At 45.0% G+C, this 16,240-nt stretch overlaps 1 protein-coding gene across 6 annotated transcripts in view; it reads right to left on the bottom strand.

The window, feature by feature from the left end:
- ncor2 (nuclear receptor corepressor 2) overlaps nt 1–16,240 on the bottom strand; it is an 82,761-nt gene that overhangs the window by 17,420 nt on the left and 49,101 nt on the right. For 4 of the 6 annotated variants that reach the window (XM_056418409.1, XM_056418414.1, XM_056418413.1 and 1 more), the window contains exons 16-28: nt 15,154–15,311; nt 14,021–14,083; nt 8,556–8,698; nt 8,268–8,406; nt 6,084–6,513; nt 3,994–4,114; nt 3,174–3,441; nt 2,194–2,241; nt 1,698–1,862; nt 1,433–1,569; nt 1,161–1,260; nt 925–1,035; nt 89–192 (exon numbers count right to left, since the gene is read on the bottom strand). In XM_056418409.1, the coding sequence (XP_056274384.1) occupies nt 89–192; nt 925–1,035; nt 1,161–1,260; nt 1,433–1,569; nt 1,698–1,862; nt 2,194–2,241; nt 3,174–3,441; nt 3,994–4,114; nt 6,084–6,513; nt 8,268–8,406; nt 8,556–8,698; nt 14,021–14,083; nt 15,154–15,311 (1,987 nt within the window). The remainder of the gene's footprint in view (nt 1–88; nt 193–924; nt 1,036–1,160; nt 1,261–1,432; nt 1,570–1,697; nt 1,863–2,193; nt 2,242–3,173; nt 3,442–3,993; nt 4,115–6,083; nt 6,514–8,267; nt 8,407–8,555; nt 8,699–14,020; nt 14,084–15,153; nt 15,312–16,240) is intronic. The other 2 variants (XM_056418411.1, XM_056418412.1) reach the window with 2 other exon arrangements.

Below are 16,240 nucleotides of genomic sequence, written 5' to 3'. Positions count from 1 at the left end.
TCAGAGAATTAAAAACGTTCCTCACTCCTTTCCAGCCCGATAAGGACCATGGATCTAAACCCGCAGAACTTTGTTGATCTGAGCTCACCTGAGTGATGGAGCCCCCTCGGTAGGAGATGGAGGACTCTGGATGCATTCTGCTCCCTGGGATACCCTTTGTGATACTGCCCCCCTGGACAGCTGGAATAGAACCTGTGAAGACAGTATAGTTAGTGAAGATAGCAAGAAAGAAAAAAGCATTAAGAGTATTTTAAATCAAACACACTCATTGGGAATAATGGTATCAAAAAATGTCAGCAAGGTTGTCCAAAAACATGGCTGGAATTTACAGTATTATTTGTAACTAACACATTCAGTCTTTACACTGTATCTTCTCGTGTAAAAGTGAAAGCATGGCTTTATTAAGTTCCCCAACTTAGTATAAAAAAGGAGAACTGTGTTCAGACACCACTGGCAGAAACCATGGCTACGAATACCCTTGAGTTTGCATCTACTAGCTTTGCACACATGAATCTGGGGAGTTTCTCCCATTCTTCACGTCCTCTCAAGCTGTCAGGTTAGATGAGCTTCGGCAAACTCAACTCTCCACTGATTTCCAGTTAAGATTTAAGTTGTGTTTAGCCTGGGCCACCCAAGTACATTCAAAGACTAGTCCCAAAGTGGCTCCAGTGTGGTCCATGCTGTGTGCTTCAGGTCACTGTCATGGTGAGGAGGTTAATCTTTTCAGCATGGCAAAGCTGAACAACACATGTGGGAAAACTCATGATTTTACCCGTATTCAAGGGCATATGGCAAAACAATCACATTTAAATAATAGTTTTTTCCGAGATGCACGATATAATTGTTAACACAGGAAAAGAAGCAAAACACTAATACCAGTTTACTGTCTATGGAATCAAACAAAAGACGAGGTGAATCACCCACCACGTCCAGCAGCACTATCATGAGGCGACCCCTGGCTTTGCAGGTTATCTGATTGAGAGGACGAGCTGCGAGGGGACAACTGTTCCTGCTTTATCACAGGAAAAGGACCGGCTGCATAGTTCCGAAAAAAACAAGGGACAAACAGAGAAACAGTAATGAGGGAGACGTATCTATGGTGATGCATCAGGTAGAAATGGATGCAATAACAGGAAAGACATTTTTTTATTTTTACTCACCCACTTTCCTTTGGTCCATCCAAGACAAACCCATCTGCGTGGGGGTCATCCTACCATGGTCCAACCCATGGGCTGGGCTGTGCAACTGCACTGGGGTGCCCTGAAGAAACAAGCGTTTGGTCATAATGGTGATTGCTCTCATGTAGAAATAGATGACATTTTTTCCGTAATATTTTTTCTAGCATGTGCTACTGATATGACTTTTTTTTTTAAACTAGAAATATTAAATTATATTTCTAAAGGCTCTAGTTTTTAAGTGTGTGGTGCTATACCTGTGTGATGGAGCCACCTGGCTTGGTGGAGGAAATGAGTGGTGGTGGCTCTGGCATTGTGAGGGGCCTCACTGCTGCTAGCCTTCCACTGTCCTGTGGCAGATTAGGGAGTGAGGGGTGGCCTGTTTGCTGGAACGCTGAAAGGCAACAGGGATTATAAAATGTTACTACTGTGGAGGTTTTGTTCAAAGTTCTTGTCATACAATATTCAACACAAATGACATCTGAGGGTTGTTAAGAATATAAAGAACTGAAGAGGACTCACAGTTGAAGTGGAGCAGGTGTTGGTCATGACTAATCTTGGCCATGTCTCGTGGGGACATGGGGTAGGGGGAGAGGACTGGTCGGCCCACGGTGGAGGTCCTCAGGTCATCGGGGCCCAACACCTGCTTCTTGGCTTCACCGTGCGGGGAGAAAGCCCGGGACTTTTCTGCAACAACAACAGACAGGGTCAGGACCAAGACGCAACACTCCGTTAGACCTGCACTAATCCAAGAAGCTGTCCTTCAGCCGCAGCCCCCTGCTGCTGTCACCAACATCAGCACCAATGTCATTGTGGTCTATGAGCACAAAGAACCCCTCGCGCCACTTCCCAGCCAGGGTGATATCATCAACACTGAATTAATACGCCAACATACACAACAAGCCACTGCTAATATTTTAAAGTACACACAGTAGAATCCAACAGAGGAGGTGATCCCCCTGCAGTGTGGTTAAGGTGTTATTTAAAAAGGGAATGGTGCGGCAAGGGGTAAACCTACTTAATCCCTGCAGGAGGGTCAGTAACCACCTCTCGTTGCCTTCCAGCTCTGAAGGGACACAAACACACCACAGATCATCGCACCCTCACAGATTGTTCTCTCTCACACAAAAACATGCACCAACTACAAAAAACACGTCGCTACTGTTGCAACACGGTGTGACTTTTGTTTTCACCAACAGCCAAATGTTAGTAAATAGTAGCTACAGTGTAGCTTATAAATATAATCACACCTGCCTCCGAGTCAGACACTGTAAGAAGAGCTTTTTAAACCGTTTTCTTTTCTAAAGACATATCACAAAGTGGATGCTGTACGTTCAGAGTTCACAGCTGCTGCAGTGCCCAGTTGGTTGCAAAAGAACTGTCTTTGACTGGACGGTTGCTAAAGGTCTTGCACTGATCTCTCAGAGATTCCCATTCCACAAGCTCACAGTAACTGCACTGAACTAGACTATACTCCCTTCTGGGTCGATAGCAATACCAGATCATTTATCAGTTCCCTCTCCACGAGTGTCCCAGAAACACTTGAATGCCCTAAACACTAGAGCACACAGAATCAAGGTTAGAGCACGGAGCAAGGCCCAACCAAGTAAAACTAGATCAAATGCGACTAAAATGGCAAATGATGCAGCATTAACCTCCATTTTCTTTTAAACTTCTCATGAGTCCTCTGCTCATCTTGTTGTCATGATTCCATGTATCTTTCATTTTTAAATTGACAACTTAAGCAATGTACCATGTTTACACACATGCATTCAGCCTGCAGCGCCGTGATATTAGGGATCACAGAGAAAGAGAATTATGACATGAGGGAAAAAGACAAATGCTGGATTTTATGAGAGGGGTTCCTGTATTTGCAACTTTAGCTTATAAACCATCCTATACTATCTCTTAATACTATCGGATTGGTGAAGTATTGATGTGACTGGTGACTTTGGTGATTTATCAGTTTTCTTTCTGACATGATGGAGGTGTGCGTACCATCCTTGTCGCTGGTGGAGGGGCTGCGCGGGCGGATATGAGGACTGCTGCTGTGAAGAGCCTCCCTGTCTCTGTCTGCCTGCAAGGTGTACGGCTGCTGTTTGCCTGGCTGGCCTGGAATCTGCTGCTGCTGCTGCAATTTTACTTCCTGAGATGACTCCCCATGAGCCATGGTGATCTGTTGCTGGTACAATGCCAGGGCATGAGGGGGCAGCACTGCCTTGCCACCTACGCTGCGCTGAATGCCTTGCATGGAGGCTTCTGGTATCTACACACAGGATGAGAGGGGAAAAAATGAGTTACAATCACACCTGACACAGAACACAAGCCTACTCCTTCCTGGCATTTGACATATGATTAGCCACATACAGTATCTGATAAACATGATAGCTAAACATCTCTTTGTTTCTTGGTACACTAATGTTTCTCTAATGCCTGGTATCTAATTTATTTTCCACAAAGCAATCGTTCCCATCATCCTCCATCTGGCTGGCTTAATTTATAAAAATATGACTTAACAATTCCACCTACTATACTGTTATTGCTGTCAGCAGAGAGACAGAGATAGCATTGATACCACTGCAATGGAAGAGTGTGTGTGTGTGTGTGTGTGTGTGAGTGTGTGTGTGTGAGTGTGTGTGAGTGTCTGTGTGAGTGAGTGAGTGGGTGAGAGAAAGAGGACTCAGCAAATCACTTTTCTGTTTCAAAACACTACCTTGGTCAAAGACACTTTCCAAGGCGGGAGAAGCTGAGATACTCTTTATGTCTGTTGTGTGACGGACGAGTGACAAATAAAAATATAGTTTACGTCGGGACTCACAATCGGTGGTATGGCAGCGGCCCTGTGTTTGAGCTGTTTCAGGTCCAGGGGCTTCTGCAGCGGCGAGGATATGACCCCATCATGAGTGTAGTTCAGGAGACTTGGCCGCGGAGAAGTCATTCTAGAAAGACAGTGACAGAAATAAGTTTGTGCCTTCTCTTATTGGCTCTACCTACTTGATCCCAAACACATTGCATTAGAGTTCATATATTTATTTTACATATATATATATAGATATAGATATATATACACATACTTCAAAAAGGTTTCAGAGGTTTTGATCGCATTTCTATCCCACATGCTTGGCAAGCAATTCTCGCAGAGGACACAAGTCCTCAGTCACAAGGTACCGTATTTTTTGCACTATAGGGCGCACTTAAAAGCCTTTAATTTTCTCAAAAAACGAGAGTGCGCCTTATAATCCGAAACGCCGTATATATGGATTAATTCTGGTTTTGTTTACTGACCTCTAAGCGATTTTGTGTGGTACAAGGCGCTCACGGCGCTAAGTCAAAATGTTTTAGTACGACTTTGGTAAACTACAAAGCCGCACCGCTTGCAGCATTACGGCCGGCTACCGTAGCCAGGAGCGTCGCGGAGTAATACATACTGTAGCGACCCTGGGTCAGGAACGCTACGAGACGTAGGAACATAGAACAAGCTACTGTTGGCCGTAGCCTACGCCAAAACGACAACAAACCGCCGTGAAACCTCAAAACCAGCTTCACGTCTGCTCCGGGTCATAGCTCCGCTCCGAACCCATGAACACAACACACACACAACAACATCACTCGCTGTCCAATCACAGACCCGCCTCACAGCTACCAGCTCGTGAGACGTTCACTTACATCCGGACATAACATTTCCCTCAGTCCGTTACAATACTGTGCTTCACCATAATATTACAGTGTGTGTATAAGGATCCCAAAATACAACTGAATAAGGTTGGTAGTTATTGTGAATACGCTCATTAACGTTTGAATAATGTTGAGAATTATTGTGACCGCGTTTAATAAAGTTTGATCGACTGACTTGTCTGACTGTTTTTTTCCCGCTTAATGCGCCTTATAGTCCGGTGCGCTTTATATATGAAAAAAGATCGAAAATAGACCATTCATTGACAGTGCGCCTTATAATCTAGTGCGCCCTATAGTGCAAAAAATACGGTAATTAAGTAATCAAATGATGGCAAAGAAAAGAAAGACAAATATGTGTGCATGTGTGTGTTTTGTTGACAGAGGCTACGACTGGAAATGAATTGCAAGTAAAAATCCATATCCATGTCTATCACATCTGTCGAAAGCACACAAAATACTCGGAATCAGACAGACACACACACAAACACACACACACACAAACACAGTTCCTTTGTTTGCTTTGGCATGGAGGGCAGCATTTCCCCCGGCTTTGCCAGTACATGCAGTCTGCTGTCATGGAAAGAATTGAACAAATACCGTGCAAACAAGACTAATCACTCCTCCCACGCACTTTGACACCCATTCCTTGCGGCCTCATCCATTCATATATATATATATCTATATATACACAAATATATATATATATGTACACACATATATATATGTACACACACACACACATATATATATATATTTATCTATATATATTACATATATATTTATACACACCCACATATGTAGGTATATAAATATTTTCGTACAAATGTATATACTCAAAAACACCCACGTATGTATGAATGTATTCATTTAGTACAAATACAACCTCTTAATTGAAAAGAGCAACCTGTGGTGTACACACAAGCGGCTGACCAAATCTGGATTCCCTGCTGTACAGTGTAGCTAGGCAACTAACAACACTTCAAAACCCTCGCTGCTTTATTTCCTTGTTTCTGCTGCGGTACGCCACAGCGGTAGGACACCAAGTGACCTACTGCTCAAAACCAGAAGCCCTTTGACTCTGATAACCTGAAGCAGGACAAAGATGTCACCGATTTAAATTTTTTTGAAAAATAAAAAAGGAACAATAGTATACCATTCTAAAAAAAGACAAGATGATGTTAATGTTTTTTGGATTTTGAAGAAATAACTACATCTCTTGCTACACGCGCTTACCTGTTCTTGTCTGTGTTGTCCGTCTCCTCCACTTCATCAGCGCTGCACGTGTCACTAGAGTCACTGTCCCCATGGGAACCTGTTCTGGGCCCGTGGTCCTTCTTGGAGCTCTTGATGGAGCTTTTACCTTCTTCCAGCTCTGCAGTAGGAGGTTTTTTATCAATGGCATCGCTGGGTGAAGTTGGCTGCAGTTGTTCTTTGCTGGGCTCCCCTGTCTCAGTCTTTATCTCCTGCTTGATGACTGATTCTGCATCTTCCTTGACTGGAGGCTTCTCATCCCCTGCCTGGCCCGCGTCTGACCCGGCCACCTCCTTGTCCCCAGTGGTGGAGCTGGCCTTTGACCTGCTCGCGCCTTCCTCCTTAGCCTTGCTGTCCTCTGATGAGTGTGGTGAGGGCAAGCTCTCCGTATCAGAGCTGTTGTTGGCTCCACCTGGCAGGGACAGGGGACAAAAGGAAACACAGATCAGACGACAAGACTGGGCTTATACTGTAAATCATGTTATATCTCCTTGTCCTTATTTATTTCACCCCCCCCCCCCCTATCTCTTTCTGCTAAACCAGATTCTTCACAGTGCCAGTCTTCTGCCTAATCAGGTTTCACTGTACAATAAGGAGGAACTCAAAACCAATTGGGATGATGGACAAAATCCCCCAGGGCTTTAGCGCTCTATTGTGATAGTTCGGTCTATATAGTCTACTTCTATCAACAAACTACAGAAGGATTTTCAGGATGCTTTCATATTTGTCATTTTCTAATGCAAGTCACAAAATATACGGTATTAATTCCACTATATGTGCTTTAGTTTGCAGTGGTGTTGAACTGCACTGCATAATATGAAGGTTTCTTTAATGTTTTGCACAGCCCATTAAAAACTATGAGGGATTAAGAATATTAAAAACCTGTACTACAATGCAAAACATGTTGTATTGGATAGCATTACATTGTATCGGTGTAACTTATGAAGTGTCCAGGGGTTGTACATTTGATCTCGCTCTGTAAAGGCTTCAATATTGCCGAACTCAGTTCATTTGGCAACAGCAGATTCCCATCACCCTACTAGGGATGCACCGATCTGATCGGCGCCGATCCATATCGGCCGATATTGCCATTATCGGTTTTGATCGGCGTTCTCAAAACGGCCGATCAAACCGATCGATCAGATGACGTAACATCTGCGAGAACTATCAGACGTTTCAATCGCCGCGCATGGAGCGATGCGCCCGGCGATGGCCGCAGAGTGAGAGGTCAGAGGGGATCCTCACCACCGAGCGGCGTCCCCGTCCCCCGAGTTGAATCTCTGGGTCAACTCAGCCAACTCTCACATGTCTGAGCCCCTAGAGACTGATGCTGACGGTAAACACATTCGATCAGGAGCGCGCGAGGGTTTTGATAACGTTAGCGGAAGGATTTATGTGACAACATCCGGTTTTGCAAAGTTAGCGGAAAGAACCACGTGAAACAACATCCGTTTTTCAAAATAAGATGTCGACAAATCATACACTAGCATATAAAAGTAAACAATGAACTGATTTTGTATCTTTATAGATAGTTTCTGAGATTTAGCTTAAATTATGCTAACATTAAAACATTTTTACTGTACCAAGGAAGAGTTTATAAAAATAAGTCAGACTTTTGTATGTTAAAAAAAGTCCTGTAAATAGATCTCCCCAAGAGTTCCAGGAGATGAATAATGCAGATGTGTTCCATACATATCTGAAATCCCCTACAATAGCAATCAAACAATTTTAATGTATCAATTAGGACACTTTTCAAAGTAAAAGTCCTAAATGTTTAAAGAAATCTGTAATTTCTTTAATGTTTGAGGTGCTTTATATATGTATTTCCTCATAGTCCTCATCGCAATAATGCTACACAATAAATAGAATGCTTCAATCGACACCGTGATCGGTATTATCGGATTGGCAGATACTGATTTCAGTGATCGGTGATCGGTGATCGGCACAAAAAACCTGATCGGTGCATCTCTACACCCTACATATACAAATGTTGATGCAGAACAGTGTTTGAACCATATTACGACTGTAAAACTACTACATATTAAAATATATAGCAATCTATTTGAAGCAGTAATGATGCTCAAGATAAACTCCTCAATTAATAAATGGTGGTTACACGATTATATTTTTTAGGCAATTAGCATGTAGCTCTTGGGAGTGGTGTACCTTCTCCATCTTCAGGGGCCTCCTCTTCATTGCCACTGGCTCCTGAGCCCTCCATCTCCTCCTCCTCTGCTGTATACGGGGCACTGGTCTCCTCATTCTGCAGGGCTTTGCCCTTACGACGGGCCTTTCGCTCTTTCTCCTGGGTCAAAACCAAAACACACTAAATACAACCAGCCCGGGTAGACAGAAATCTTCAGATTCAGAAGAAAATTGTACACAATCGAATAGCTTGGTTGTACACAAAACACATTAATGACTTGGCTTCACAAAAACTGTCCCTGTGTTTACCGATTTCATTTTATGCTGCTGCAGGATCTCATCCAGTTTCTGCCTCTTCTTGTAGTTGAAGTAAAAGTTCTTGCACTGTGACACAGTTTTGGATCCCACCATCTTGGCGATGGCAGACCAATTCCTACCATACTGGAGGAGGCCTGGAAATAACAGATGGACAGGCAGAGGGATTAGGACAGGACAGGACCAAAGACAGCTGCACATGGTTGACATGGGCCCTGCACGACGAATACATCTCCACATGCCAAATGATATTCTCTTTCCAGTTGTAAAAAACAAATGATACAAGCTGGGCAAAGTGCACTTGTTGTAAAGATTGTAAATGCAATGCTTATCTTTTGGTTTATATACCATCATCAATACTGCAAACCACAATCTATTCAAGAGCACAGTATGGAAGTCTCTCAATGAGAATTCAATAGCCATAAACATCTGTCTCGATACAGCTGTTAAAACGGGAACGCAGCCTGGGTGTTTAGTTCAGGATGCAACATACATTCCCACTATCCCAGCAACAGCATGGCTTAATGTCATATGCCTCCTAAGTAGAGAGAGGGAGGCCGATAGAGTGAAGTCGTAAGAGAGGATGGCTGAACCGTCAGTCATACCAATGACATCATCAACCCTCCCAACGGGGGACTCCGTGTCATATTCTGACCGACTTTGATGTGACCCAGTTCCAAGAATCCCTGGTTCTTTACTCACTCAACCACATGATTTTGCCTTAGTCTACAGCCACCCGCTGGGCCAGAGCCGTGATAGATCACCCCATCGTGAAACACACACACATATACACAACAGTTCATTGCATGTGTGCTAAAAGAAGAGAGGTAGAAAGCACTTGTCAGTGTGGAAGTGCAAGCGAATGAGCAAGACAGATAGTGTAGAATTTGCTCCAGTGCCCCCCCCCCCCCCCCCATAGTCTGTAGTTAGCTAAAGGCAGCTCATTAACAGTGTGTGTTGTAAGAGGCTTAGCTTACACTACCCACTTGTTTCCTGTGCCAGCCTGACAGGTCCTGGCAACTGGACATCCTCTCAAAAGGGTTGTGAGGAGGAGGGGTGGGGGTGTGTGTGAGAGAGAAAGAGAGAGTGTGTGTGTGTGTGGGGGGGGGGGGTGGGGTATTAACAGGCACAGAGCCAACACCTCCTGGGATAACCTTGGACATGGGTTCAGAGGTTTCTGCATCTCATCGCTGAATGGAGGCAGTAGGACAACAAGCAGGAGTTGGAGCCAAAGGAGAGGAAAGGACAGCTGTTTACAACCCTGTCACTTAAGCTCTTATATTAATCAAAAGGACTGACTGATACCAACGCTCCACTGACTTGATGCTATTAATAAGTAATCTCTGCAATAAAAGATGGTCTGTTCGTTGTGTACAAGTTTAACTTCTACAGATAATATTCACAAGACTATATTTAGTTATGTGAATACAACCAAGATAAGAAGATACATATGAACAAGTCGACATGGAATATGATAAAGTATGCAGGGCTGGGGAAAGCTTGGCATCTTCAAGCAGATGAGAGAAGACGTATGATATTCACCGTCATGCTCAGAATTTATTAATGGCAGTATAAAAATAACCACCAAAACAAGCAAAGGTGATCTTCAAGTCTGAGCTGCTGGGGTCTAAAAGCTGCTGTCCACCTACAACCTGTCAAGTGTTAAAGTGGAAGAGCTTTTTCAGCTGAAATTTTCATCGCTTCCACTAAAAGGTATTGCTGGATAAGCTTCTCCAAGGAAGAAAAGAAGACCGAGCAGCCCGACTTGATACAAGAGGACTGAGACACATGACCGACACTTATTAACCTTTTACAACTGTCTCACGAGAGGGGGGGGGGGGGGGGTCTAGACTGCCATACAAGTCAGACACCCTCCACATGCTCAGACAAACAAACCCCCAAACACTAACAGTGGGCATGCTATAACACACACATTCAAACAAGTAGGACAAACATTTTACTGCACCCACTCAACCTGAAGCAATATCAAAGAAATACATTGACTGAAAGTCAAAAGGTCACTTTGTTATGACCTCTAGCTACATCCATTTTTTCTTTTATTATGTGCGAGCACACAAAGTACAATCCTGAAGCAGCGTTGGTTGACTCAGGGCCTTAGTTGCTGGAGGAACACACGAGGAACAAACATCCAATCAGCAGCAGCGATACTGAAGCATGTGGTAGCCTAACAGCCAATCAGAACGCAGTATTCCCTTTAACTCCTCCCAGAGAAAGTCAAATCAAAAACCTGGTGCAGTCAGAAAGTGGTTGTTCTTGTCTGTCACATGCCTGTCACTCCAGTCGTTGTCTTGAGGCCCGGCAGTGGACAAAAGTATCAGGCGGTCTGATCTCTAGAGGGGCCAGCCGGGAAGCTCTTCAGGGATGGGCCTTCCGATCCAGAGCAGCGGCGGTGAAAACAGCTCGGACTCTGCGCTCTTCCTGCCAGCTGGCTTGATACTTGAGCCGGTGTCAGGTTGACATGCTCCAAAACAGCACATAGTCCTGGCCTCTTCCCTCTTTTACCTCTCACTCTGTCCTCCCTGAGCTCCGGTAAGCGCTGGTCTGTTCTTCTCCGCCGTGTCTCTCCCCAATGGCGGTCGTCTGGGAAGACTTCCACAGGAAAGTGGGACTGTTGGGCGGTGCTATGTGCTCAGCCTCTCTCTCCTCATCTGATTTCTCCTCTATCTCTCTTTTTTTGCCTCCCTCCCTCCCTCCCTCGGTCGGTTCGTCCCTCCCCCTACCTCAGTCTGCCAGCAGGCACCGCGGCACACACACACACACAAACGCATGAGTGAGTACACACTCAGTCGAACCCTCTCTCTCCCTCTCTCTCTCTTGTTAATACTCTAGCACACAGACGCAAACACACACACACACACACTCAGGCAGTCCAAGAGTAAACAGAGAGCAGCGAGAGCGAGAGCAGCCCAGGGAGAGCAACGATAGAGAAAGAGCAGCGCCACTGAGCCAGAGAGACAATGGAGAAAAGGAAAGGCTACAGAAGTGGAGAGTAAGCAAAGTGAGAGGGGGGAGACGGGGTGGGGGTTGATGTTGATACCATGAGAAAGCATAAAGGCTTTCACATTTTTCCCGACTGACCTGCTTTTCATCTTGAATGTGACCTCTCTCCAGTCTATAACAACACGGAGTGAGGGCTGAGACAAAGTGAGTGGGGAAAAGAGGAGCTTGCCAAATCTTCCACTGCCTTTGCCAATCTGGGCCGTTGCCATCTCCCATTCGAGGGACGCGGAGAGAGCGAGAGACGAAGATAGACCAACGGTGGAGGTAAAAGAATACATGGCCTTCTCTACCTGCTGCTCCTTGAAATGGGTTCTACCAGACACGCGGAGCAGGGGCCATTATCAAGCTGCCTGCCTCCACCCGAGCAAAGCCTGCCAGATTAGAGCACTTCCATAAAACGCAAGCCGAGAAGGTTGCACATGCAAACACACAGCTTGAACCAAGTGCGCGCAGGCAACCTTTTTCTACACATATAGTGCACGCACACATGGTGAGTTTAAGAGAGGCTTTACAAAGACTGGCCTGGCCGTCCCTTGTATGAAGTACCAGTCTTTACGAGCAGTGAAGATCAGAGTGATCTATCCATGCCATCCTTGTAGGCTGCACTGGCTGGTGCTACCATGCTGGATTGCCAATGTCCTCCCAGGCACTATAAATGCCATTATTACCTTCGCATTGAAAATGCGGAAGGTTATGTTTTGATCGCAGTGTATTTATTTATTTATTTGTATGCGTGTTATTCGCATAAGTAAAAAAGTATTAAACCGAATCGCATGAAATTTGGTGGGATGATTGGTTATTATCCGGGGACCATTTGATTAGATTTTGGGATCGATCGGGTCAAAGGTCAAGGTCATGAAAAGGTCAAAATCTTCTTTTTACCATAGCACGGTCAATTTGTATCCAATTGGCATGCAACTAATGCCAACATGTTCATAATTCAATGCCCAATCTTGTGATATGCGAAGGTATGCGCTCTACCGAGTGCCCGTTCTAGTTCAGATAAGTTTAGCTCAAGGGGATAAACACATTAGCATCAGGACACTCACGCCTCTTTAAAACATATACATGTCAAGCACTTGCAAGGAGAGCACCTTGACAAGCTCCTTCAAGACTATGAAGGAGGGGAGGGGGGTTATGATCTTGAAGTGTGAGTTCTTGGAAGGGGAAACCCTTTTGACAGGTGTGGTGGTGGTTGTTAGAACTGATGAAAAAAGAGAAACTCCTCCTCTAGCTGGGGCTCTGTGGTTGTGGTTACATAAGCCCTTCATAGAAGCCTTGCTCCCACCAAGCTGCCAGGCTAATCCCGCTGGGATGGAGAGCCCCACTAATCCCACTGGAGGAGAATGGAACTGAAGACATTAACCAGGATTACTACACAGGACTGTGTTCAAGCCAGGCCAGCGCCAGTTTTGCGAAACAACCCTAGAACACACAAACCTGCATGAATACACAAACTGTAGGAGACCCACATAGCATGAGACTGATGTGATACATGATGACCAAATGTGGTTTTCAATATCACACTCAAGCTGCTGAGAGCTGCTTGTTTGCAACTTCATCCACTGTTGATTACAAGGGAAGACAGGTTAAGTTAGTCAGAAGCAGAAACGAGAGTCAAACAAAGAAAGATGACTCATCAAGCCACAAAGCGGCAGCCGCCTTGCAATGAAATTGCATTGAGTCAAGTATGGAGGGCTCGACATCACAAATATTGGACTCAGACATCTTAGACCAATATTTTATAAAGAAAATCATGTAAATACACAGCTGAGACTGTATATCAACATTCTCGACTGCAACACAAATCACATTTACCGGGAACATGTAAATCTAGCCGATCAGAAAAGAACCAAATCTGACCATCAATCTGGTGCAACTGATAAGTGGGGAATTCCTGTCCAAGGAGCAGTACACATAAGAAACCACTGAAGGTGAGGAGCTCATTATGTTAGTAACTGAGACTTATGGACTGCATGCAACAAACAATGTCGAACACCCTCACACAGAGCGCTGGTGCTAGGAAAATGGGCAGACGGTCAGCAACCTCTGTGAATCAGCCATGGGCCTCTTGGTAATCTTCAGTCATGTTGAGTTAATGACTGCTGCATTTGCAGGGGCTGGCTGATAAGAGGTAGACTTTACAGCCTGCATGATAAAAAGACAGGCCGCCTTGACCCAAAGAGCCAGGGAAACGGCTCCAAAGAGCAACGGATCCAGTCCAGGCCGACTGACACACGCTCGCATAGACACAACCTAGCACCACGTGGCAGTTGCTGCCTCTAACAGGAAGTCACAGCCGCATCACTTGTCTTTGCTAAAAAAACAAAGCTTGAACTAGCTGCGCGTGTTCTTTCCTTCGGCAACTTTGTTATAATAGACGGCAACTAGAATGAATTTATATTGCACAGGGAGAAGAACGGTTTACACTGCATTACCTTTTTTGGCAGTTTCCATCTCTTCTTCAGTCCAGCGAGAGCTCTCATTCATCTCCAGATTAGCTGTATTAAAAAAAAAAATAGAGAACCACCAAGTGAGAGAAGGCGGGAGGAGGGGGCAATTGCACAAAGTCAGTAAGGGAGTGACTGACAAGAGGAAAGAAAAGAGAGAGAAATTAGAAAAGGAAAAAACACAAGGGGGTGGGGGGGCTTGTGCTGCTTGCCAGTGAGGCACTTCAGCATGGATCGCTAGGGACTATTTGTTTTAGATGGAGGAAACAGGAAATCCAAGGAGAGAAGTCAGTTAATGATTATAGGCAAAACAACTGGCTTATTTCCCTGCAAAGCCCATAAGCCAGGCCGACCCTGGCCCGGCCGACCCTGGAAGCGGAGTGGAGCCTGTTCTTCTGTGTCCTCTATAAGGACCTGTGAAGGGCACTGTGGGCCAGCAAGCACTGCTGCCAGCAGTTGTAGAGGGGGGGCTGCTGATGAGATCCTCAGTTCAAGTCACTAGGGGATTCCCTGTGACTAAACCTGTGCTGCAGGAACGACTGCAGTATATACACACACACAAACACACACAACTGCTGAACCATCAAAAATCCCTGATAGCCTGCAGCAAGAGTGTGCATGGCTGACTTGCCAACTGCGAGGAAACAAACAGCTTAGTGGGGGACACTGCTGACACAATCAATATTTTTGTCTAGAAAATATAATTTTTGTCTTTTGCAAACAGGCGGCATTTAAACTGCATATCATATGCAGGCATAACGTTTTACAATTTTGTTTTGATTTCCTATTATGCCATTTAAGAGTGTCACTTTGACAAAAAGTGAGCGCAAGACCGATTGTGAATAAGTGGATAAAGACAAAAGGAACAACAGTGCACTCTTGTGGTGTGGCACAGGAGGCCACAACTAGAGCAAAGGTGACAAAGTCAGTCCTGCATGATGGTCGTGAAATACGCGTCTCTAAACCTGAGCTGTTGTTGAATTGCTCCTGACAGGTGTAAAATAGTTGTGTACCGGTACTACATAATTGCATTTAGCCATTTTATTATCAGAATGTTTTTCACCAAATTAGAAATCACATAAGTTGCTTTATAATATATAAGAAATGACACTGAGACTGACCAAGCTCATTGAGTGGGGGTGTGGTGGTCTCCTCCACTTCACTGGTCATAGAGCGGGTGATTCGGCCCTTGCGGCGCCCCTGGCTGTTGGCTGTGCGTCGACCCTTAAACGCCACAGTAGGCTCTTTGTCCTCTGCATCTTCTCCAGAGGTGTCGTCCCTGTGTTTGAGAAACGTCAACAGGGTCATCTAGAGAAACGCATGGTGTACATATGACGGCAGTTAGTCACTGTAAACACAAAATAAATTGGGACATCTCACCACCAGTGAAATAATTCCAATACAACATTTTCTAAGACTCAAAATTGGACCTGCTGTTATTCAGTGAGTCCCAAAAATGTAATTAAAATGTACGCGTCCATCACTGTCCCTAATGCAGCGTGCATATTGCATTGGACTTTGCGCTACAAACCTCAGCGCAACCATGTATGTCTGCATGAGGACAGGTGACTAGAGAATTCTGCAACCCACCCCCGCCCCCCTACAAGATAATGTATCGAGTGCCAGCACAATTGCATGCCAGGAGACAGCCACAAAGTTTGAACCCGCTGCTCCTCCATTCATCTTCCCCCAGCACCATTAATCTTGCTGAGGGGAGCCAGTGGCAATCTAAAAATAGGCGAGCCAGCTGTGCCGGCGACAGGCAGGCAGCAGGGTGCACTGGGAGGCACAAAGTCCCCTGGACTCGCCTCAGAGCAGGGAGTCAGTAGGCAGTGCCTCATCATCTTCTAGACCGTCACAACTGGTAATAAATATATCCTGCTATTACTTGGAACCTCTTGCGGTGTACAGCCTAAGCTGACCTCATAATATAGTGTGTGAACACATACAGGCATAAGACTGTTGTATTCATTGATGGAATTTCCAGCATCAGAAGGCAGTGATATTCCATCTGTTGTTTTGCATCCTTTGCTGGCCCAGTGCCTGAAAACACCGCCTCCTCCCATGCTGCAACACACACACTCCTCCTCCTTACACACTGACGTTTCAAATTTATAGCGAGGTTAATCCTACTGATTATTTTCCCCCCACCAAAAGAATCGACTAATAGAATTTAATAAACGAAACGTGGCATCTATTTGGGAAGAG

Source organism: Pseudoliparis swirei, chromosome 7, assembly GCF_029220125.1.
Source record: "Pseudoliparis swirei isolate HS2019 ecotype Mariana Trench chromosome 7, NWPU_hadal_v1, whole genome shotgun sequence".
Classification (NCBI taxonomy): domain Eukaryota; kingdom Metazoa; phylum Chordata; class Actinopteri; order Perciformes; family Liparidae; genus Pseudoliparis; species Pseudoliparis swirei.
The sequence above is the reverse complement of the archived record's forward strand: the minus strand, read 5'-3'. Positions and strand labels throughout refer to the sequence as shown.